Genomic DNA, 25,666 nt, shown 5'->3' with positions numbered 1-25,666 from the left:
AGATACTAGTCTTTCATGTTTACATCAATCTCTCACATATAACTAGTGTAGGGTGTGTAGTCAGAAAATCTGTGTGAAAATAAGAGTGCATTCTAGTAAGGAATTGAGGAAATTCTCTAAGGCATGTTACTACATTCGAAATGTGTTTTAAATGCTTAATTGTGAACTAGTATGTGGTGACTATGATTAAGAATGTACTTAAGTGTAAAGATGGCTAAAATCTGTGGGAATAATTTTTTTTAACTTGTCATGTGCATTGGAAATCCCTGAGACGATTGTTGGAAGGTTTAGGTTGTGTTTTACTTGTTCAGTGTCGTTTTGTTTTTGGTTTCTTTTGTTTTGTTTTGCTCGAGGACTAGCAAAAGCTAAGTGTGGGGAATTTGATAGGAGCATATTTATGCGCCTTAGTTTGCTTGTTTTCTTGCATTTATGTTGCTAGTACTCAGTAATTTTAGTACTTTAAGCTATTTTCGTGTGTTTGTAGGTCCAAAGGGCTAAAGGAGCAAAAAGATGCATTTTGGAGACTTTTGGAGCACTTTTGGGCTAAGGATGGATAGCTTATGCTTGGAGCCAAAGTGTTGGATGAAATTGAAGACCTAATTAAGGACCAAAGTGTTGGAACCTTGTTCCCTTTAGTTTTAGAACATTTAAACCTTTCCTATATCCTTAGCCATGCATCCCATTCTTTAATTCAGCCACTTAATCATTCAACCACATTCACATTCATCACCACTTCATCACATGCAGCCATGCACATTTAATCATTCATTTCCATCAATGCCGTGAGTTCCCATCAGATTTCCAGCATATTCACATGCATTCCATCCTTTAAAACATTGCACATGCAACCATAATCATTCACATACACAATCTGCCATCATTCACACATTCAATCTCACCCTAGCTGTTTTGCACATGCATTCCCACATGCATTTCCACCCACATGCACCCATAATCATTCAACCATTCAGCCATTGCAGAAAATTCCACCTTTGTGCCGTGACTTTCCCTTCATTCCAGCCATTCCCACATGCATTTCCAACCCACATGCATTCCCCCTTTAATCCACATGCACTCCCTTCAAATAAATCAGCCACATGCAACCATTAAACATTCAATCATTTCACTCCACTTAATGACGTGCATACCCACCTCCACTCCAGATTTCCAGCATCCCATAATCATTCACACCCCTTTAATCACATGCATAAATCAGCCACATGCATCTCCCATCACCATTCCAGATTTCCACCAAGTTCCTAGCTGTCATGTTCCCTCTTCTTCACCTATAAATAAGCATCCATTGCAGCCACAATTCATTCACTCTTCCATTTCAGAAATTCATCCATACACACCAACAACATCCCCTACTAATCCAAACACCATCTCCATTCACACACAAAATCCTTACCATTGCCGTGGCCTCCCCCTTCCATTTTCACCACTCCCCAAACCATTCACACCATCAAACTATCCTTAGACCTTGTGCTACAACAAAGAGGAAGAGAACCTCACAATGGTCTCAGTTTCTGGGCAAATCTCGCGGTAGAAATCCTATTCAAGATCCGATTGACCTCTATCATTCATCTCCTCCACGACGAAATCTTGGCCACCATCTGAAAAAGCGAGAGAAACCAGACTGACCAGTGGTTCTTGGGCGGAAGAGGAGGTGGAGAGAAGCAGGGAAACACGAAGGATTGATGCAGGGAGAAAAGCACACAAAAAGAGAGGAAGAAAATGGAAGAGCCTTCGAGCACCTTCCCCACCAAAAACGAAATGGGAGGGTGGATAACTGTTGGAATCAGATTAACATGTCGACATTGCTTAGAAGCAAACGGACACGTGGGTATCGATGAGGGAAAGGAATGGGAAGGCTGAACAGCACAAATGAAACGCGTGGCCAAAAAGGGTAAATCCGCCACTTCGCTGTACAGAAACGGAAAAAATAGAACTCTAAAGAGTAATTGGAGGACAATTTCGGTAGTTCACTGTTATGAACAGTATTTTTATGTTGTGAAGTATATGTATAATTTATGGTCTTCAACTTATTGACCTGAGTGTGAATTCTCTGGGAGGGAAAATTCCACCCTCTATAGGCTAACTCATGGAGCTCCGGTCGAGCTCCGGTACCTTGATCTTTCATTCAACTCTGTAAATTCTTCAATCCCTTCAGAGCTCGGTCTTTGGACAGACCTCACCTATTTATCCGTGGCTTCCAATAAACTCACAGGGGAATTGCCCATGTCCTTGTCCAATCTAAACAACCTCGTCCAATTGGTTTTGGCTATCAATCTATTTACTAGTCAAATCCTTCCGTCTCTTGTCTCCAATTGGACTAATATGGTCTCTTTGCGACTTCAATCCAATAGCTTCAGTGGAACCATTACAGCAGAAATTGGGCTCTTGACACAATTGCAGTATCTAGGCCTTGATTCCAATGAACTCAGTGGGGAGATTCCGACAAAGGTTGGAAATATGTACATTCTATCGATCCTCAATCTAAGCAGGAACCACTTGACAGGAGTGATCCCTCAGAGTCTAGACTATTTGTCATTTCTTCATGACTATGATTTTTCTTATAGCAACTTGACTGGACCAATCCCAGCCGTTTTCCAAACGGCAACAACAAATATTTTTGTTGGAAACGCTGGCTTATGTGGGGGATGTAGAAGGACTAAATAGTCTATGTGATTCCCCCAGAAGAAATTCTGAAAAGAATAACAAAAGAGTTCTAATTGGTGTCCATGTATCTCTTTGTGGTTTATTAATGGTTACAACTGTCATTGGTCTTATGTTCCGTAAGAAACTTGATCTCGTTTTGAACATAGTCAACACTTCCGAAAACTTTGAGAGTTTGGAGTCCACGATATTGCAAGAGGAATTAAAGTTCACGTTTGCGGAAGTTGCGAAGGCTGTAGATGACTTTCATGAGAAGTACTGCATTGGTAAAGGAGGGTTTGGAAAGGTTTACAAGGCAGAGCTGCAATCGGGCCAAGTTATTGCAGTTAAAAGGCTTAGCATGTCAAACTCCAATGACATTCCAGCAATCAACCTCCAAAGCTTTCAGAATGAAATCCGAACTTTGACTAGTATTCGGCACATGAACATCATGAGGATTTATGAATACTTAAAGAGAGGAAGCCTAGGAAAAGCTTTGTATGGAGCTGAAGGTGTCAATGAACTCGGCTGGCCTAACAGAGTCAAAATTGTGCAAGGACTTGCTCAAGCACTTTCTTACTTGCACCATGATTGCTCTCCACCAATTGTGCACCGTGACGTAACGGTCAACAATGTATTGCTTGAGTCAGATTTCAAGGTCCGTCTCTCAGATTTTGGAATAGCGAGGTTATTAGGTACTAATTCATCCAACTAGACAGATATTGCTGGTCATTTGGCTTACATAGCACCAGGTAATTTAAATTTAATTTGTATTTATGGTTCATCTTTTTGCTTATTGGGATTTGTTTTAAGGTGGCTAGTTTTGATTTTATTGACACGCAGAGCTTGCATACACTATGCGAGTCACGGATAAATATGATGTATATAGCTTTGGAGTGGTGGCACTAGAAGTCATGATGGGAAGGCACCTAGGGGATATGCTAGAGTCCCAGCTACAAGAATCATCAAAATCGAGGAGGAGCAATGTAGAATTGCTCCTGAAAGATTTGTTAGACCAAAAGTTGGAGCCGCCAACAAATGCATCTGCAAAGGCAGTGGTGCTAGTAGTGACAATTGCCTTGGCCTGTCTAGAACGCATCATGCGTCCAGACCGACGATGGTATTTGCGCACAAAAACTCCCAGCTCAAATTCTGCCTTGCCTTCCCGAACAGTTGACAATCAACAAGTTAATGGCACTATAAAAAGTAAATGAAAAATAGATGACAAAGGGGAGTAGCTCAAACTTCCTCATTAGTATTTCTGCTACAAGCAAGTCTATCCAATTTCTCATGTAATACATCTTCAATACCCTAATTAATCATCTGTATTATTTGTGGAATGCGGATTATATGTGGGACAAATTTTCTTAATCGTAATGCTTTAAACCGATAATCCACAAGTTCAATTAAACATTGGAACAGAAAGTTTTACATTTTTCTGAAGAAAAAAAAAACACAAAACCAGAGGAAGAAAAAGAAGATAGGCAAAATTACAACAATTCGAAAATCCTAAACCTGGTTCAAGAAAGAGACCATCTTCTTCTGCATGGCCACAGCACTCTCACAAGTTAGATCGGCTAAATGGAAACAATGTTCCTCCCCTTCTGCTTCCATCACCTCTACAACCCCATTCCATCCACTATTTCTCAGCACCTCCCCGTAATACCATCCCCTTTCTTTCAACACATCTTTTTCCGCCACGAAAACTACCACTTTCCCACACCCCAATTCCCCCAGTTTTGGATCCTTTTCGGGGTTCATTAGCGGGTCATCAAATCCGTTACTCAACGGGTAGACAAAGCGCCACATGGCTGCCACAAACTCTCTTATATTTGCAGGGGCATTGAGCTCTACCCCAATTAGATCTGACCCCAAGAAATATGGATGGACCAAAACAATCCCAATCAGCTTAACACCAAGCAGCCCCTCTGAGCCTACTTTGAATCCCATATGGTGCGCTATATTAGCTCCGGCACTGTCCCCAGCGAAGAACACGCGCTGCGAATCCGCATAGCTAGTTATCCAATCTTCATCTTCTTCTTCACCGCCCTTTCGCTTTCCATCAAAATGGGAAGCCACCCATTTGAGAGCAGCCCATGAATCGTCGTAGGCAGCTGGGATTGGGTGCTCCGGGACAAGCCTGTACTCAACAGAGACGGCAACAACATTGACCTCGGAGACTAAGGAATTAAGGTAGTTGTGATACGTGGGGGAGGAGGCGCTTTGGATGCAGAAGCCACCGCCGTGAAAGTAAACGAGAAGAGGGAGTTTGGTGGCAGCGGATTTGGATTGCAGAGCCTTACAGATATTGCTGGTTGTTGGGAGATGACAATGTCTTTGGATTGCACTCCGGTTTCGGGTTGTGTTGATGGAGGAACTGTGGCCGTGGCTAGGAGTCTCTCGACTCGACCGTCTTTGTATACTTTGATCATTGGAGAAAAGTCATAAGACAGTTCTTCATTGCTCATGTTTTGGATTTTCAACTTCAATGAAGAAAGTAGAAGAATAAGAAACATCTATGGAGGCCTCTCTCTCTGTATCTTATGCAGCCGACAGCCTCATGCATTATTAGTTTTAACGGGACGTAGGCCATGGAATTTCAATGGACACAGTTGCCACAGCTGTCAAAGAAGAAAGATATGATGCTAGCTAGCCAGACAGTTCCAACAACTCTGGATAGCACACAGCTCTAGTGAAACTTTTGAATCACATAACAATCTCATACTTCATCTTTTAAACATTATAATGTTACACATCAACTTACAAAATCGTTATAATATCAAACATCCGTTAAATTTTATGTCAATTTAACTATTAAATGATAACGTGGTAAATATAAGATCCACATTTACACTGACCTGGATGCCCACACTATGCAGCATGGGAATAAAAAACAAATAAAAAATTTAATTCATAAATTTTTTGTTTTTGTTTAATAAAAGGTTTTAAAGTAAGGGAAAAAAACGTGGAGGTTCATCCCTTCCTCTCTCCCGTCCCTCGCCTCGCCGCTCTTCCTCTCCCCTGTCCCACCATAACCACCGAACACATACAGCAACCGCACAAAAAATCCAATTGGGGTGAGAGTGGGCTCTGAGGGGCTGGTTGGTGTTAAGCTGATTGGGGTTGTGTTGATCGATCCATGTTTCTGGGGGAAGATCCAATTGGGGGAGAGATCACCGCCCCTGCAGCTAAAAGAGAGTTTATTGCTGCATTGTGGCGTTTTACCTACCCGTCGACTATTGGATCCGATGACCCGCTTTCAACCCTGAAAAGGATCCAAAATTTGGGGAATTGGGGTGTGGGAAAGTGCTGGTTTTTGTTGCTGAGTTAGATGTGTTGAAAGACAAGGGATGGTACTATGGGGAGGCGCCGAGAGGGAGTGGATGGAATGGAGAGTTGTGAAGGTGATAGAAGCAAAGGGGGAGGACCATGTTTACCATTTGTCCGATCCTACCTGTGAGAATGTTGTGCCCATGCAGAAAAAGATAGTCTCGTTCTTGAACTAGTGTTTGTGGTTTTTCCCTTGGTGTAATCCGTTTTATGACTTATATTACAACCTACTAAATTCCTATTCATACTGTATTTTTGTACTATATTTTCATATCATCTTAGGTAACATTTGATGTGGACAGTTACATTATTTGAATTAATCAGATTTTTAAATTTAGTTCATTATTTAATAAACTAATAATTAAAAAAAACTAGTTAATTAAATAATAATTATGGTATACAAAGAGTCTTTCTCCTTCATTTCCTTGGATTTTGCAAATTTTTCGATTACCATTGAATGACCATTCATGTAAAAATTTACTGAAAGCAAAAATCGTTTAGTTATCTAATTGTGACATGACAATTAAATAAATGAAGACAGATTTATCAATACCATATATATAACTTTGTGTTCTAATGTTAAATTTGAACATATCAAATTTGGTGTAAATTATAACATTCATTGATTATTTACAGAATGGTGTGAAGGATCCTTATCTTATAAGGCGGACGCAATGAGAATACATCATAAATCCTATAAATGAACAGTGTTTCGGGGAGAATACAACATCACTTTATTTACAAAATTGCCACCATCCCTTTGGTGCCATTCAGATTGGTAATTTCTATTTATTAATGAAATTGCCACCGCTTTGCACAGTAGAAGGGCGCCCACTCGTCAATCATCGTGGATTGCTCTGCTTCGACTACTTTGTCCCGTCCGTTTCCATTCCCTTTTCTTTCCCTCTTTTTCTCTCCCGACTCTCTCTCGCCCGCTCACCATCTCACTCCGGGCAGTACATGCATGAACTAGATGAGAAGGCACCATCTCTTATCTGCAAAGCGAAGAAGAACTCAGCAGATTGTATGTCACTCCTCCCCAATATTTTCTGTTTGTTTTCTTCAATTATTTGTTTTTGAGTTTGTTTCTTTCCCGAGAATAAGAAGAAAGAAACAGGAAAAATATAATATTGGACAGTTAATTATTTATCTTGGAGTGTTATATTTATTCAAGGCATCCAAGAGAATTAGGTACTTAATTGATTGATTACCAGATTGAATTTTTTTGATTTCTCCAAAAGAATTTGTTTTTTTTTTTTCCTGGGGCTTGGATGTTTTCTTGAATTTTACCACTTTGGTCGTGGCTTCCACTCAAATTTTCATTTAATTTAATTTTTTGGGTATTATAGAAAATTAAGTATATAGTTTGCCGTTATAGTTTGGTCCTTTTTATGCAGTAGATAGTAGAAAAATGACCAAAAGTAGCTTCAAGCAAGCACATGAGTTTGGTAAGCTTTGGTGTTCATGCTTTGTGTATAGTCTACTGAATTTATATCAGTTTCAGAATTTATAATTGTGATGTTTATAAGTCTACGGAGTCAGTTGCATAATTGTGCGGCATCTTTTATATGCAGAGAAGAGACGTGCTGAGTCTCACTCCGGCATTCAGCCCTCCGTTCCTCTCATGATCTCTCACACCCTCTCTCTAATTTCAGAACAATATGAAGCAGCTCAAGCTCTCTGTGCATTGAATCAATGGCAGTCATCTAGAGGTGATTTTTCTTTGCCTTTTTGTTGGGTTAGTGGATTATTTGCTTAATTTGGGTAGTGAAGGTTCCGTTTTGGCTTAATTTCGATTTTCAACTCTAATAAAATATTGGGTTTTAGGGATTTCTTCTTAGTGATCATCTTCATATTCGATTGGTGATTTGGCATGTGGGTTGTCTACTTCTTTGATGAAAACGCTCACCGTTGGGATTAATATAGGTTTCTCATATTTTTTTGCACCATTTGTGAGGGATTTAATTTTCGTTTTCTTATACTCAAGGTACGGTTTACATTCTGGAATTCATGATTCAATTGGAAACCACAATGACATATCAACGTGTGTTGGATATTCATACGAAACAAGTAAGCTCTTATTTACCATTCCGCTTTCATTGACATTGGATTCTGATTTACCTTCTAAATGCGGATTATATGATCGTTATAGTGGAAACCAGTGAACTTATAGGCTTAATGGGCTTACAATAAGCTAATAGTGCTATATTTTCCCTCTCCCTATTCGTAGTTTAATATAATTGAACAAGTTCAAAGAGAATGATCAGAATGAAGGTTCGTATTAGATCCGATGTGCTTCCTCTTTCTATGCATTTTGGTTCAAATTAGGGTTTTAGGTCGAAACCTGAAATGAAAAGAGAATAAAATTTGAAGGATCTTCGGATTTTGTGTTTGGATGAGAGGAAAAGATGAGAAATTTGTTAAGAAAAGTTGGTTGTGGTGAAATTTCATTCTTTAAAATCCATCAGATTATGCTTAAATTGTTAAATGTAGTTGTTATTGTTAGCTAATTCATGTTTTTAGTCTTAAATTAAATTTATTGTTTCCCTTGCTTGATTATACTTGCAGCAACTAATCCTGGAAGTTTCAATAACAGCGTCGCTGGCCAGCAGGTGAATACTAAGCAAATTTTATCTAGCATTGAACCATTTCTTAAGATCTGATTCAGTTTTATTTAAGGAATTTGAAACCTTTACCTTGAACCATTTCTTATCATAATTCATGGGTTGCTAGCGCAAATATAGTGCAATCTAATGTTTTGATGCATACTTGATTTGGTCTCAAATGCGATATGTTGTAATTCTTTCTAATTTCATTGTTTACCTATCTTTGTGTGGATCAGGTGGTACTAGAAACAGTTGCAAGAGTAAAGTCGAAGAAAAATTAGACGAAAGATGAAAAGTACATGCTTCTAACTTAAATTCAGTACAGTTTTTCATATATTCTTTGTCAATTGAATCTAGCCATTATGGCCTGTTCTCACCAACTATGTTGTAGTATAAATTGGTCGTTTCAACTACATGATGTTTTCAATCTGGATAATGATAATAGAGGAGAAGATACACCAACACTGATTGATCGCAATGTAAGATTGTTTCATGGAAAATATAATTGTTCCAGTTATTTATCTCAACGGTCCTAAATGTAACTTTGTTATTAATATTTTTAGGACAATGTCTTCATAATATCAAATTTTAAATCAAAATATCCAGTGCTGCAACTAGACTTGAGGTAAATTTACTGGCTCATTACAGTTTTGTTAAGTTCATTGGTCTTCTCTTAACAAAAAATGCTGATTTTGAACTGATCTACTGGTTTCATTGTAGATTAATATCAGATTTGGTGGTCGTTATTGTATCTGCAACCTGTGGTGGCATTGCCTTTGCTTGCGCTGGACAACCGATCTGATACATACATTCATAAGTACATACGCGTGTACATATATTTCCAAACTTATTGAACTTATTGAACTTAATAGAGAAAACTTAATGCTATGATCTTACTTATTGTTCATATTCTGCTTCCTTCGTACCAAAACTTGACATGTTATTAGTGAATATTTGCTAGCTGGATCCATTATGGACCTTGGAGGTTTCAACTTCTTCAGTGAAATGGTTCAAGTATGTTTTACCCTGCACTTTTATTATCCAAGAAGAAATTCTTCAAATCCAAAAGCGTGTATATATTCAGGGTATGGTTGCTTCCTCCTCCAAAACCAAAAGTGTACTTACATATATAAGCAACAGGAAGAATTGCTCAGATACCAGTAAGTGAGGCTTTTTTAAGTCGTATCATAATTGCCGCATATGAAATTGAGCACAATTTTGCATAGCCCACTTGTTTCTCGAGAAGAGATGGGAAACATGCTTAATTTTCATGCCTTTGATGTTTTGGTTCTTTCTGAACCTAGAATGAGTGTATCCAAAGCTTTGGACATTGTCAAGACTTTGGGCTTTTCTGGTAGCTTCATAGTTGATTTTTCTATGTGTGTGTGTGTATATATATATGGGTTCGATTACAAAATTCTGTGGATTGAAAATTGATACTTTATGTTGTCATTTACTTGGTACAAGAAGATTTTTTATTTTGAAAATTAAAGGTGCACTATACTTGGAACAAAATTCTTCAGACTGTTGGGGTGTGCCTATGGATGCTAACTTGGTTCATAGAGACTGTTTTGCATTGCTTCTTTTGTTACTACGTTATATGATATGGAGGACATAATTTTTTTTATTTATCATTTGGCAAGTTTTCTGGACCCCTGATTTTTTATTTATCATTTTGCTTCCATGGTCTAATTTTACTTGGATGATTTAATTCTATCGGATGATTTCTACTGGGTTTTTTTTTTTCCATTTTGTACTTTAAATACGTTTAAGGTTGAAGGAGTTAGCGATGGAATTCTGGACGCCGAAGAGAAGAAGCCTGGTATTGTTTCTTCTTTCTTTTTGAGTGAGCATCTCTTTCTTTTCTTCGAATTTTGCTTCTTTCTTTTTGTTGTCGAACGTTTCAAAATTTCAACTCACAGTTCGTGTGCATTGTTGAGGAGTGTATTTTGCCATTACTAGGCCATTATTCTTTCGTTTCAGTAATTGTTTCTTTATTTTTTTCGTATTATTTTTTGCAAAACCTAATCATCATAGCAAAGCTTTTTCAAACAAATTTTTTTAAACGTGTTGCGAAATGAATGATGCGAGAAAAAAAATACAATGCGAGTATCTTTGCACGCTATAACTGGTTTTCTTTTTGGCAAGTTTGTGTTTCTCATTCGCATTCATGATTCCATTATCATTTACATTTGATTCTGCATGATTTCTCATAAATTGGATATCATTGTATTTACTGTATTTTAACCATTTTATCGAAGCAAATGATTTCATTGAACAGATCCATCAGTTACATGCTGCAAGTGTACGATGGCGAAGGCATTACGGTGCCTTCAAATGATCACTTTTTTTTTTTTTTTTTTTTTTTTTTTTTTTGGGTTTTTGACAGATTACATTAAATTTTATTATTGTTTATTTGATGAAGTTCTCGATTAAGAGCAGCTGCACTTGCATTTTTGTTCAGGACTAGCAACTGTAATAGTAAATAGTACAGTGTGACAGATTCTCTTATTTACGTCTGAATATGAACGGTTTATTGTATCATATAGGAAAGATGAAAGAAAATATGAGATGATATTGAAGAAAGCCTTGCCAAGTGTATGCCTGCTTAATTCAGATACCACAACTTCGGTTATTGTTTAGGTGAGGTGTTCTGTTTGTGTGAAAATATTTGAGTCTCGAATATTTTAAGCATTGTGTCAACTTGAGATGGTTGTAAAACAGTGCATGTAGCGTTGATGCCTTTTACTTTACATGCATATTTGTTTCATTCGAACTAAACTTGCAGTGTACATATTTATGCCAAAGATAAGACCTTTGGAGCCTGATACTCTTTGTTAGAATTTCTGTTACAAAATTAGGGAGCGATCCTGTCCATTTATGCTTCTATTTAGTAATATTGGGGTGGTAAAGATTTCTAGGGTGTTTTTTGGGTTGTTTTCAAACTGCATTCCTTTCTTGCAAGACAACATTAAGAGGCATTTTTTCAGTCGTACATTATGGCCGCACTTCGTTTTGATTTGTAAACAAACTACATGCTTTATCTTTGTCTTGGAGTGGTCTGGCTACTTGAAACTATAAGTACAATATTAAGGACATAATACGATATGCAAATGAATGTTTCTTATAGCATGGATATCCATGTATAGCAAGCAAAGTATCACTTCATTGGTTCTTACATACTGTACTGTCATTTCAGTTACTTTGTGTAGAAATTATTCATGCATGTTTCAAGTCCCGATTAATGCATTCAATCCCCGCAGCAAAGTGCGGGTACATTTTCTAGTGGTCCTTGATAGAGAGATAATTACAATCACAATATCAATGACGACAAATAGGAAAATCAAACCAAAAAAGAAAGTATCTCGATAGAACACACGTGTGTAACTGGTTATTTATGCAAGTACGAATTCCACATTACCAAACACAATTTGCAACACTCTGTAGTAATCAGGGTGGTGCAGATATCAATTACATGTTTATGAAGTTTGTTGTAAACATCAAGAAAAAAATTAAAAAAAATAAAATTCCACAACTTCTTATTTGATAGACTGCTTGCAGCAAGAATTCTAATGTGAAGTTGGAGCCACATGTTCTCTATTTTCTTCTAGTTTTGAAGGGCCAATAGCTTGTTGATGGTAAGCATACCAAATGGCTCAGGAAGGCAAGGAAGACTCTGAGCTGATAGATTTTGTGACACAAAATGCATTGTTGGACGCAACCCAGGACGCGTCCGTATACAAGCCAGTGCTATAATCATTACAAGCACCACTGCCTTTGCCAATTCATTAGCTGGAGGCTCTAGTCGTTGATCTAACACATCTTTCAAAAGCAAGTCTGCATTTCCTTTCATTGACGTTGATGATTCTAATAGCTGGGACTCTAGCATATCCCTGGGGTGTCTTCCCATCATGACTTCTAGTGCCACCACTCCGAAGCTATAAACATCACACTTGTCCGTCACCTGCATAATATATGCAAGCTCTGCGTATAAAGAGGACAAAATATGTCAACTCTACAAAAGATAGTACAAAGTTGCACAACATTAAAATTTTTACATTACCTGGGGCCATGTATCCTAGCGTACCAACAATGTTGGTCCAGTTGGATGAATCAATACTCAACAGTTTTGCTGTTCCAAAATCTGAGAGTCGGGGCTCGAAATCCTGCTCGAGCAATACATTATTGATAGTTACATCACGATGCACAATTGGTGGTGAGCAGTCATGGTGCAAGTAAGAAAGTGCACGAGCAAGTCCTTGCACAATTTTTACCCTTGTTGGCCAGCCAAGTTCAGTAACCCCTTCTACCCCATACAATGCTTTTCCGAGGCTGCCTCTCTCTAAGTATTCATAAAGCAAGAATATGCAACTCTTCCTTGTAGAAAAGCCATATAGCCTTATGACGTTTCGATGCCGGATAGTTGTCAAAGTTCGGATTTCATTATGAAAACTTTGAAGATTGATCGCTGGAACGTCATTAGAGTCGTCCGTGTTAAGCCTTTTAACTGCAACAACTTGGCCTGATTGGAGCTCTGCCTTGTAAACCTTTCCAAAACCTCCTTCGCCAATGCAGTATTTCTCATGAAAGTCATCTACAGCCTTCACAACTTCTGCAAACGTAAATTTTACTTCCTCTTGCAATATCATTGCTTCAAAATTCTCAAAGTTTTGAGAAGTTTTGATTACCTGAGGCCGGATCGTGGACCTCTTACCAAACATGAGAAAGAGAGCAGCAATGGAAATTGCACCTACTGTGAAACCCAGAAAGGAATAAAGGAAAATAGATACTATATTCTTCTTAGCACTTTTGGAATGTGTACTGGAGGACTTACATTCAGTTGGTCCTTCTGCACGACTCCACAAGCCATGGTTACCAATAAAAGCATTTGTTGGCACCTTATTGAAAATGCCACAAGTTGGGAATGGCCCCGTTAAGTTGTTATACGAAAAGTCATACATACTTATATTTAGGGTCAACAGCTTAGCTAATGCTGATTGGATTTCGCCTGAGAGATGATTGTGTGAGGCATTGAAAACGTCTAATTTTATGAGCATGCGCAATTCTGATGGTATTGCACCCGATAGTGAATTGCTGCTGAGATTCAAGTATTCCAAACCTGTTAAACCTACGGCGAGAAACAGAAAACTTGGTATTACCCCTGTCAAATTGTTATTAGACAATGAAAGAAGTTTGGGGTCCAACATACCTGAAATCCGTGGGATCACTCCTGTGAAGTTGTTAGCGGACAAATCCAGTCTCTTAAGGCGAGATAAATTGCCTAGACTCTGAGGAATCTCTCCGGTCAAGTGGTTATCGGACAAATAGAGTAGCTTAAGCTGAGTCAATTTGCCTAGACTCTGTGGAATCTCTCCTGTCAAGTGGTTATCGGACAAATACAGTTGCTGAAGTTGAGTCAATTTGCCTAGACTCTGAGGAATCTCTCCTGTCAAGTTGTTACCGGACAAATACAGTTGCTGAAGCTGAGTCAATTTGCCTAGACTCTGAGGAATCTCTCCTGTCAAGTTGTTATCGAACAAATAGAGTCCATCAAGGCTAGATAAATTGCCTAGACTCCGAGGAATCTCTCCTGTCAAGTGGTTATCGAACAAATAGAGTTCATAAAGCTGGGTCAATTTGCCTAGGCTCTGAGAAATCTCTCCTGTCAAGTGGTTATCGGACAAATGGAGTCCCTGAAGCTGCGTCAATTTGCCTAGACTCTGAGGAATCTCTCCTGTCAAGTGGTTATCGGACAAATAGAGTCCATGAAGCTGGGTCAATTTGCCTAGACTCTGAGGAATCTCTCCTGTCAAGTGGTTATAGGACAAATAGAGTCCCTGAAGCAGAGTCAATTTGCCTAGACTCTGAGGAATCTCTCCTGTCAAGTAGTTCTGGTCCAAATAGAGTATCTGAAGCTGAGATAAATTGCCTAGACTCTGAGGAATCTCTCCGCTGAATTTGTTGGAATAAAGGCTTAGATACTGCAATTGTGTCAACTGCCCAATTTCTGCTGAAATGGTTCCGCTGAAGCTATTCTTATGAAGGTGCAAAGAAACCAATTTCGTCCAATTGGAGACCAGAGAAGGAAGGATTTGACCAATGAATAGATTATTAGTCAAACCCAATTCAACGAGGTTTTTCAGATTGGACAAGGACAGAGGCAGTTCCCCATTGAGTTTATTGGAAGACAGAGACAAGTGGGTGAGGTTTGTGCAAAGACCAAGCTCAGAAGGGATAGAAGAGTTTAAGGGGTTGCCTGAAAGATCAAGGTACTGGAGCTCCCTGAGTTGGCCTATAGAGGGTGGAATTTTCCCTTCCAGAAGATTCCAACTCAGGTCAATATGTTGAAGACCAGAAATCAAACTTATACTGTTCGGAATTGGGCCAGAGAATTGGTTATGAGTCTCTTCATAAAATTTGTTGCCCAAGTCCAAAGTTGTGAGGCCGGAGAGATTTCCAATGGCAGATGGTATAGGCCCTCGGAAATAGTTGCCATTCAGGTTGAAGTGGGTGAGATTTGGAAATAGGGAAAAGTCGAAAAGAGCCAGTGTTCCGTTAATTTCCATGCCGAAGAGCTGTATTTCGGAGACCGTTCTGGTTTTGGTGCAGACAATGGCAGTCCAGTTGCAGAGGCTGTTGAGGTTGGTGAGGGACCATGAATGGAGTAGCGAAGGTGGCGATGATGATGATGGAGAAAAGCCAGCCTTCCATTTGATGAGCGTTTCTGCTTGTTTTCGTGGAGATATTGACGTCGTTTTGATCAGTGGCAATGCGAACAGCAGCAGGAGAATATAATGAAATGTCATGGTTTTGAGTTGCATGATGATCTGTTATTTTTTCCCTTTGTCCAAGGCACAAATAAATCGGAGCTAATAACAACTTTGGAGGTGCATGCAGAGTTTATGATCCTTTCTTGACGCTTGGAATTTCTCAAATGACCATAAAAGGACGCGTGCCTTTAATCTTCTGCTGCCTCTGACTTCCAATAAGCTCAATGGATTGCCGCTGCCGGGCCCGCCGAAAGCTTCATTGGGTCGGCTGTTCCGAGAAGCTACCCGAAAGTACCAAGTTTTTCTGAATTTCCTTTGTTTTTTTTGTCGCAAGGTTTTTCTGTTTTTCATTTACTTTTTATTATATGCATTTGTTTGTGGTTCCTGAATTTTGAATTTCCATGGGCATTTGGCAAATTTGTCCATTTCATTAGCCAATTGGCTAATTTTGTCGGGCCTGAAAATGTTTACAAATTTGTCCATTTGAATTTCTAGTTAATTAATTTGATTAATTGTTACTTGGAAGGTATTGCAAGTGTTTTGGTGAAGACATGACCAACTCGGTTCACTTGCTGCTCTGCTGCTTGCTTTATTTGAAAATCACTGATCAGAAAATTTGTTGTACTCTTCTAGATATTCTTTTCTTTTTCGATTACGCGTCATGTTTTTCTTGATTATATGTGACACATTTCCATGCCTTAACCCACACGTTTGACGTTGATGCCTGATATTTATGCATCAACTCCACACTTGACCAAGACATCCTTCACGACAGTCCACTCACGCTGAGACTGGACTTTGTTCAGTCTGTGCACAAGGCTGGGGCAAGGGGACAGCTCTTGATCGAGTTGAAAAATCCTTTCCGAATTTCCAAGCGTAAGGAAAGGATTAGAAAATCTGTGCCTCCGAAATTTCAGAGAGTTTACACTAGGTTGCATGGACACTCCAAAACTTCGAAATGTCGTCGTGTTTTTAGTCTTCCGCTAGGTTGTACGGACATTCTAAAACCCGAAGTGTCGGACACGGTCAAGATACAGAAGTAGGGGCATTTTTTAGCTTCATTTGGTCGGCCGCTCCGAGGAGCTACCAGAAAGTACAGGTTTTTCCGAATTTCTTTTGTTATATGCATTATGCATATGTTTGTGGTTCTTGAATTTTGAATTTCCATGGGCATTTAGCAAATTTGTCCATTTCATAAGCCAATTGGCTAATTTTGTCGAGTCTGAAACTGTTTACAAATTTGTCCATTCGAATTTCTAGTTAATTAATTTGATTAATTGTTACTTGAAGGTATTGCAAGTGTTTTGGTGAAGACATGATCAACTCGGTTCACTTGCTGCTCTGCCGCTTGCTCTATTTGAAAATCACTCGTCAGAACATATGCTGTACTGTTCTAGATATTCTTTTCTTTTTCGATTATGTATTGTGTTTTTCGTGTTCCCATGTGACACGTTTCTATACCTCAACCCACACACTTGACGTTGACGCCCGATATTTATTCGTCAACTCCACACTTGTCCAAGACATCCTTCACAGTCCACGCACTCTGGGACTGGTCTTTGTTCACATGGCTGGGGCCAGGGGACAGCTCTTGATTGAGTTGAAATATCCTTTCCGAATTTCCAAGCGTAAATAAAGGATTAGAAAATCTGTCCCCGGGAAATTTCAGAGAGTTTACGCTAGGTTGCACGGACACTCTGAAATTTCGAAGTGTTTTGTGTTGTTAATCTTCTGAAATTTCATGCAGTTTAGACTAGGTTGCACGGACACTTTAAAATCCTAAGTGTCGGACACTCTGATACGCCACACGGATTGGACAAGATCAAGACACAGCAGGGGCATTTCTTTGTAAATTTAGAAAATATTTTGATCAGGAAACATCGGAACATTTGGGACAATTTGAAAATACGAACACTAAAGCCTAAAATCAACCTGACCTAACCTAACTTGATTCTCTAATCTGCACCTTCCCTCCATTTCTCTTCTCCCTCTCTTCCCATCTTCCTCTCTACGGCCTTCACTCCAGTTGCATTCTATTTTAATTGGAGGTGAGTGGTTCATGCTTCACTCACCCTCTTTATTTATAAATGATGTCAGGCTTAGTTTTTTAAATTTGTTGGTTGTTTAATTTGTTATTGGGCATAAATATATCTTTTCTTGTTTTAATTACTATACTTGTGTTGTTTTAATTATTAAGTTTGTGTTAATTTAGCTAATATGTATAAGGGTTCTAAAAAATGCTAGGCATTAGTTGGGTGGACAGTTAGGGCCTAGCGCTTAAACAACCAGGCCTAGGTGGACTAGGCAAATTTAAGTAAATTTATTATATATTATATACATAAGTACCTATTTATACTTAAAAAAACACATAATTATACTGACCTACATAAATTGCAAAATAAAATGTCGTATAGATTATAAAGTATTAGAACACACTTAGGACATGAGGAACAAACACATAATGAGTGTTCTTCCAAGTCTCCTACATTTTATTGACAAAATAAAATGCAAAGAGAAAGTTATTGATTTTCTATCTAAGTGAGAGTCGGACCTAGACGGGTTTAGGCGGGTGCCTAGGTGGACATCTAAGCGGATCTAGGCGCACTTTCTTAATTTTCAAATGCCTAGTGGCTAATCGGGGCAGTGGCTAGCCGCCTAGCGTCTAGGTGGTTCTAGGTGGAGATTTTTAAAACAATGATATGTATAATGAATGAATGTGACGAACACGATTGTTTTGTTATATTATGATTCGCATTATTACTTCTAATATACGTTATATTTATTATAAATTTATTATATTTTAATCGCAGTGTTTTAGCGGTGTCTATGTCCTATTTTTAAGATTTGTCGTGTCGCCGTATCCGTGTCTGTGTTTGTGCAACCTAGAGTATATATTTCGTTACGGAACTGAAAAAAATATGTTAACTGAAATTAACTGAATATAACAAACCATGGGTTCTACCTGAGATTTTCGTCAATTTAAATACGCGGCAAGACATAAGATCCAGAATGAGACCTAAAACCAATACCCAATCTTGCAACCTACGTTGGATAAATTATTTACATAATTTAAATAAGTAGCTTTGCATGGTGCTACTGTGAAATATTCTTCACTTGTATTATTGTGTTGCTTTTTCAACTTTGTTTATCTGCTGCCAGCTCTTCTGTGCCTTTCTCATGTTATCGACGTTGTGTTATTCCTTTTCTGTCATATTGTTCTAGTATTGATCATCTCCTTCTTCTAACTCTACTTCTATTAGACTATCTTCTTTGATCTACAATAGGTTAATGCAGTTTCTTCCTTAAAATTTTGAGGCTTGCAGTAAGGCTGATGATATATATTTGCTTTGTTGTAAATATACATCTCTTCGTCTTCTGCTACTAACAACATGACATAATTAAAATCTTCCCTCCAAGGCTGACGTTCGAGCTACATGATATCTCTGAATGTGGTGTTGTGTAGGAGTCCATCTATGCAGTGATATAGAGGACAATTTGAAAGATTTTTCATTTACCATGGCTATAGGCCTTGCCTTTTCCTTATGCATATGTTTGTACCATTCTGGAGGACTTCTGATAAACTTATACAATTTTTCTTCCAATCTTTTAAGTAATCTTCTGCTACTTTCTTACGCTTAAACGGAAAATTTTTTGATTGAGAGCTATAGTTAATAAAAATCTTATCAGGATAACCAAAATCTAATAACAAATTTGGGGTGACTTCTATTTCATTAAGCTTTTCTTTATGCTTATAACTAAAATGCCATGGTTGGTAATCTCTCATGTGAATCCTAACCAAAGTTATACTAACTTCTGGTTTACAATTACAATTCTATGTACTAAAACAAAGACATGGTGGATATATCTTTGTAATAAGATTCTTCCTTAGTTTTGGATCAATGATGCACTAATTAAAAAAACACTGTAACACTTGCATGGTCAATGAATTCAGGATCTCACAATGCATATTCTTTGACAATATTCTTAATTTAACTTTTGAGAATTCTTCTAACAAGATGTACATACTATTGTTGTTTTTTCTTTTTTAACACTGAAATTTAACATGCTATACTATACTCGGAGAATAAAAAGTAAAGTAAAATAGAAATAAGAATGCGGTGAAGCAATATTAGATGATATATTTGGTTGGTGGTAAATTTCCTAACATCTCTCTAATGGCCGGATTGTTAATTTGATGGGAGACTTTACTGCATTATTTAACATGAGAATGCGGTGAAGCTGATGAATACTTCAGGGTTTGTTTGATATTTTACTTGAGTTCAACTTTTTAAAAATATTTTTTGAGTTTTAGGCTTTGAATTCTTGTTTGGTAGAATTCGTGAATGACGAATTCGATACCAAATTAAGTTATCCATTGTATGGCTTAACCGAACTACCTCTCCTCATAATGTCCAAGGCACAAATAAATCGGAGCTAATAACAACTTTGGAGGTGCATGCAGAGTTTATGATCCTTTCTTGACGCTTGGAATTTCGCACATGACCATTAAAGGACGCGTGCCTTTAATCCTCTGCTGCCTCTGACTTCCAATAAGCTCAATGGATTGCCGCTGCCGGGCCCGCCGAAAGCTTCATTGGGTCGGCCGTTCCGAGAAGCTACCCGAAAGTACAAGTTTTTCTGAATTTCCTATGTTTTTTTTTGTCGCAAGGTTATTCTGTTTTTCATTTACTTTTTATTATATGCATTTGTTTGTGGTTCCTGAATTTTGAATTTCCATGGGCATTTGGCAAATTTGTCCATTTTATTAGCCAATTGGCTAATTTTGTCGGGCCTGAAAATGTTTACAAATTTGTCCATTTGAATTTCTAGTTAATTAATTTGATTAATTGTTACTTGGAAGGTATTGCAAGTGTTTTGGTGAAGACATGACCAACTCGGTTCACTTGCTGCTCTGCTGCTTGCTTTATTTGAAAATCACTCATCAGAACATTTGTTGTACTCTTCTAGATATTCTTTTCTTTTTCGATTACGCATCGTGTTTTTCTTGATTACATGTGACACATTTTCATGCCTTAATCTACACGTTTGACGTTGACGCCTGATATTTATGCGTCAACTCCACACTTAGACCAAGACATCCTTCACAACAGTCCACGCACGCTGAGACTGGACTTTGTTCAGTCTGTGCACAAGGCTGGGGCCAGGGGACAGCTCTTGATTGAGTTGAAAAATCCTTTCCGAATTTCCAAGCGTAAGGAAAGGATTAGAAAATTTGTGCCTCCGAAATTTCATCAAGTTTACACTAGGTTGCATGGACATTCTGAACCTTCAAAGTGTCGTTGTGTTTTTAGTCTTCCACTAGGTTGTACGGACATTCTAAAACCCGGAGTGTCGGAGTGTTGGACACGGTCAAGATACAGTAGTAGGAGAATAAGAAACAGCTATGGAGGCCTCTCTCTCTCTATCTTATGTTGCCAAAAGTCTCATGCATTATTAATTTATTAGTTTTAAAAGGCCATATAAAGAAAAGAAAAAGATTAAAGATATGATCGTAGCTTGCCAGACTATTTCAACAACTCTGGATGAATTATTTCGAGAACAGATCCTCTCCGGATCGAAACAACCGGAGTTCAAGGATTAACTGATCCAAATTTTTAAAATTTAATCCAACAATCAACAATTATTATGAATTTTAAAAGTTTATCTTCTTTTAACCGTTGAGTTAAAATTTAAGAATCCCGATCGTTTCATCCTTAAGCTCCTGCTGTTTAGATCCGAACAGGATCTGTTATCGTTTTTTTAGACACGCTGCTATAGCAGTGCACGGGCGGCTGTTGTGCCGGCCTCCAGCTGGGTCTAATTTTCTTTTTCCCATTTTACCTTTTTATTCTACACGTCTGTCTGTCTATTTTCCTTTTTGTTGGTTGTTGTGCCGTCCTCCGGGAGGGTCTCTTTGACGGAAGATTTTTCAGTGTGATCCTCATACAAGGTGGTACACCACGTGTCTCAATATAAATGGTGAGTTATATGTGTTAAAAGGTCAATAACTTAAAAAGTAAAATTTTCCACCACTTGCATAAAAACACATGATGTACCATCCGTATTTCCATCACAACTAAAAATTTCTCATCTTTAACCCTCTTTTAGTTGCTACCGTTAACATTGAAAGAGTATTTTTGATCATAAAATTTATGAAGAATTGATTGAGAAATCAAATAGAAGATCAATTGACGAATGATAACATGATTATTTTTATAGAAAGATATATTTGATAATATTGGTAATGAAGTTGTTATGCAACGCTTCTAAAGCATAAAACGTGTTGAGAATATTATAATTTGTTGTATGAAAAAATCTTATGGATTGCTTGGTAATTCTATAGCATTTTTATTTGTGACTTTGTTGTTTGAGAATGTACCATTCATACAGATCATAGTAACAATTTTTTTTTTTTTTTTATAAAAGTTGGCATTAACCAGTTATACACATTTTATAAAATCCAAAAATTTAATTAACGAACTTCTAGTGTAAGGATTAATTCTATATTAAATTATGATAAAAGTTCATGATTGCAAATTATAAAGGGAGTTTTAACGAAAAACCCACGGTACTGTTCACTTTAACGAAAAACCAAAATTTTACATTAAAAAATCAATCATGGTACTATTCACTTTACCCTTTATTTTGTCCTTATCGTTAAAACTCAAAGTTTTCAAACTATTTTCATTAATTTTTCTAATTATAAATTCTACTCTTTGTTTATGGGAAATATTTCAGCTGATTAATTGATACATACATTTTTTCAATATTTCATTTATACAGACATTTATTCAATATTTCATCAGGCATCTTTGAAATGTTCTTCTTAACTAATTGATTATTCTGTCTTGAGAAGCACATTAGGGTAGCAGTAGACCAATTGAAAAACATCTAATTCATTAGTATCAAGTCTTTAAGTCTTTGGTCAACAATGGTAATATACAGCATCATCATTAATTCATTAGTATCAGGTCTTTAAGTCTTTGGTCAACAATGATAATATACAGCATCATCATTAATTCGTTAGTATCAAGTCTTTAAGTCTTTGGTCAACAACGATAATATACAGCAGCATCATCAGAGAATCTTCTAGTTCCCTTTATATTTTTCAATTTTTGTTGTGCCTTTACCTTTGTCGAATGAATGCGAAATATTTGAAGCAGCATAAACTCTCCGATAATGTATTTACCAGTCCAATCTTGCCTTCAGTGATCTCCGATTGGAGTCTAGTTGTCCATTTGAATCTTCGACGCAATAGCTTCAGTGGGAATATTCCAGCTGAGCTTGGGCAGTTGACAGATTTGAATTATCTAAGCCTAGACTCTAATTATTTTGGTGGGGAACTTCCTACTCAAATTGGAAATCTAAACTTGCTATACACACTAAACGTGAGCAGGAACCATTTGACAAGAGTGATCCTTCAGAGTATCGGCAATTTCACTTAGATTCAATTTCTCAATTTTTCTGATAACAATTTAGCAAGAGCGATCCCTCAGAGTATTGGCAATCTCACTCCGATTCGGTTTCTCAATTTGTTTAGTAACTATCTGACAGGAGTGATCCCTTTGAGTACGGGCAATTTCACTCAGATTGAGTCTCTCGATTTGTCTAATAACAATTTGACATGAGTGATTGGCAGTTTCACTGAGATTCAGTATCTCAATTTGTCTAATAACAATTTAACAAGAGTGATCCCTCAGAGTATCGGCAATATCATTAGATTCGGTATCTCAATTTGGCTAATAACTATATGACGGGGGTAATGCCACCTGATCACGGCATGTTTGACACTCTACAATTTTGTTACCAAATGGATTTTAGCAGCAATTTACTCTCGGGAGCAACGTCTTCAAACTTGGGCGAGCTCACAGGATTAGAGATTTTCAATATATCACACAACCATCTCTCAAGGGAAATCCCATCAGAATTTTTTAACATGGATAGACTAACCATCTATGACTTTCTTATGACAACCTCACAAGGTCAATTCCAACTTGTGGCAGTTTCCAAAATGCACCAGCTGATGCTTTTGTCGGAAACTATGGCATGTGGAGAGATGCAAGGGGAAAGGCTCCATGTGATTCCTCTAGCGGAAATTCTGAAATAAACAACGACAATTCGAAACGAAAAAACATCAATAGTGTCATTATTGTCATCATATCCTTTTTGGGTTTTGATGTGGTTGAAACTATCATTGGTTTCTTTATCTTTTTAGTATCATGCAAGAGATCCAATCTCCAGCATCAGGATATCAAAACTTCTCAGAACTTTGAGAATTTTGAGTCGATGATATTGCAAGTGGAAGTAAAGTTTACATTTGGGGAAGTTGTGAAAGTCATAGATGACTTTCATGAGAAATACTGCATTGGGATAGGAGGATTTGGAAGAGTATACAAGGTAGAGTTGGAGTCAGGCCACGTTGTTGCAGTTAAGAAGCTTAACACGGTAGACTCTCACGACATTCCAGCAATTAATTCCGAAGTTTTGAGAATAAAATTTGAACTTTGATAAATATCCGACATCGCAACATCATAAGGCTTTACGACTTCTGTTCAAGGAGAGGTTGCATATTCTTGTTTTATGAATACTTTGAGAGAGGCAATCTGGGAAAATCATTGTATGGGGTTGAAGGGATTACTGAGCTTGGCTGGGCTACAAGGGTCAAAATTTTGAAAGAACTTGCTCATGCACTTTATTACTTGCACAATGACTGCACTCTGCCAATTGTGCACCATGATGTAACTGTCAACAATGTATTACTCGATCAAAATTTCGATCCTCGGCTCTCAGATTTTGGAATTGCAAGACTACTAAGTACTAATTCATCCAACTAGACACATATTGTTGGTTCATTTGGCTACATGGCACCAGGTAATGAAACACTTAAACTTGTACATTTTAGGTTCATATTAATTTTAGCATCTTAAGATACTGTTTACTTTTTTTGACGTGCAAAGCTTGCTTGACTATGCGGGTCACGGATAAGTGTGATGTATATAGCTTTGGAGTCGTAGCCCCATAAGTGATGATGGGAAAGCACCCTGGGGATATGCTATAATCCCAACTATTAGAATCATCAAGATTATCGCAGGACAACATAGGGTTGCTTTTGAAAAATGTGTTAGACCAACGGCTTGAGCCTCCGACCGATGAATTGTCAAAGGCAGAGGTGCTTGTGATGTGTTTAGCGTTGGCTTGTACACGTGCGCATCCCAGATCTTGACCTCCGATGTCTTTTGTGTCACGATAACTATCAGCTCAAGCCCTACCTTGCATTCCTAAACCATTTGGTATTCTGAGCATCAGCAAGCTAATGGGGCTGGGACAACAAGCTAATGGAAGCTAGGAGCCGAATTCTATGTTTACTTGAGCTGTAAGATTGGCACATAATGGCCATTACTTTTGTTTCATGTTTATCTATGCTTGAAGCTATTAATCATAATATATATCGACCAAACAACATTTAGAGTGTGTTTAAAAACTATTTCAATTTTAGTTTGCTTTTGTTTTCATGTTTGAGATCTTCTGGCCCACGAATAAAAGAAACCTGCATCAATCATACAAAAAAAAACTTGTGTAGGGCTTGGCTTGCCACTGGATTTTTCTAAGTGACACTACAATCCACTCAAAACTCGCGACTTATCAAGTTTAAATATAGTCTTTTATCATTTTTTTATATTTCACATTCCCATAATTAATTTTATACTAATTAATATCCATCATAAAATCAATCTAATTTCTCGGGTAAATTACATAAAACTATCTCAACTATTGGTCTTACGTCACTTTTATACCTAATCTTTTTAAAATGACAATGTCATACCTCCATTAATTTTTCTGTTAAGTGCTGACGTGGCTACATGCGGGATCCACTCACTAATCCACTGGATTAAAAAATTATTAAATATATTTTTAATAATTAAAATTTAAAAAAAATAATTTTTTATTAAATTATTCTCTCTCCTCTCTCTCTCTTCTCTGCATCCCCAAAACCCCTTCCCACCCAACTCCCCCCTCCCCTCCCTCTTTCTCTCTCCCATCCCCCCTCCCCAATCTTCATCTTCTTCCCTGCAACCCAGAAAAAAAAAAAAAAAAAAAAAAAAAAAACCAATTTGTCTTCCCCCCTCCCCACCCCCCTTCTCCCCCACCTAAGCCCAACCTGCAACCTAGAAAAAAAATAAATAAATAAAAACCATCTTCATCTTCCCTAACCCCCCTTCCCTACAACCCATCCCTTTTTTCCCCTCTCTCGTCTTCCTTAAACCCTCCACACCCACCCTCGCACCCATTACCTGCAACCCA

General features: G+C 37.8%; 2 protein-coding genes and 2 pseudogenes across 10 annotated transcripts; 2 read left to right on the top strand and 2 right to left on the bottom strand.

Moving 5' to 3' along the window:
* Nucleotides 1-1,887: 1,887 nt before the first annotated feature.
* Nucleotides 1,888-24,888, top strand: LOC137724754 (MDIS1-interacting receptor like kinase 2-like; annotated as a pseudogene).
* Nucleotides 3,977-5,126, bottom strand: LOC137721931 (probable carboxylesterase 12; annotated as a pseudogene).
* LOC137726752 (uncharacterized) lies at nt 6,826-10,244 on the top strand. 9 transcript variants are annotated; one of them, XM_068465703.1, is made up of 9 exons: nt 6,826-7,012; nt 7,386-7,436; nt 7,563-7,700; nt 7,976-8,058; nt 8,557-8,600; nt 8,831-8,889; nt 8,986-9,073; nt 9,158-9,219; nt 9,315-10,244. In XM_068465703.1, the coding sequence occupies exons 1-6, from the start codon at nt 6,949-6,951 to the stop codon at nt 8,838-8,840; spliced, it is 390 nt and encodes a 129-aa protein (XP_068321804.1). In that variant the 5' UTR covers nt 6,826-6,948; the 3' UTR covers nt 8,841-8,889; nt 8,986-9,073; nt 9,158-9,219; nt 9,315-10,244. The 9 variants fall into 9 exon arrangements, 8 of the variants coding, with proteins under 8 accessions (XP_068321804.1, XP_068321806.1, XP_068321808.1 ...); XM_068465705.1 differs by having other exon boundaries at nt 7,389-7,436; nt 8,831-9,073; XM_068465707.1 differs by lacking the exon at nt 7,976-8,058.
* On the bottom strand, nt 11,960-15,808 carry LOC137726790 (MDIS1-interacting receptor like kinase 2-like). Its single transcript, XM_068465750.1, has one exon. The coding sequence runs from the start codon at nt 15,413-15,415 to the stop codon at nt 12,542-12,544; it is 2,874 nt and encodes a 957-aa protein (XP_068321851.1). The 5' UTR covers nt 15,416-15,808; the 3' UTR covers nt 11,960-12,541.
* Nucleotides 24,889-25,666: the final 778 nt, after the last annotated feature.

Source organism: Pyrus communis, chromosome 2 (assembly GCF_963583255.1).
Source record: "Pyrus communis chromosome 2, drPyrComm1.1, whole genome shotgun sequence".
Taxonomy (NCBI): Eukaryota; Viridiplantae; Streptophyta; class Magnoliopsida; order Rosales; family Rosaceae; genus Pyrus; species Pyrus communis.
This window is presented reverse-complemented; position numbering and strand designations above follow the sequence as displayed.

Coding starts and splice junctions, on each gene's coding strand:
- LOC137726752 (XM_068465704.1), top strand. CDS start 6,949: ATGCATGAACTAGATGAGAAGGCACCATCTCTTATCTGCAAAGCGAAG. Junction 7,437..7,562: donor CAAGCAAGCACATGAGTTTG/GTAAGCTTTGGT, acceptor TTTTATATGCAG/AGAAGAGACGTGCTGAGTCT. Junction 7,701..7,975: donor TCAATGGCAGTCATCTAGAG/GTGATTTTTCTT, acceptor CTTATACTCAAG/GTACGGTTTACATTCTGGAA.
- LOC137726790 (XM_068465750.1), bottom strand. CDS start 15,415: ATGCAACTCAAAACCATGACATTTCATTATATTCTCCTGCTGCTGTTC.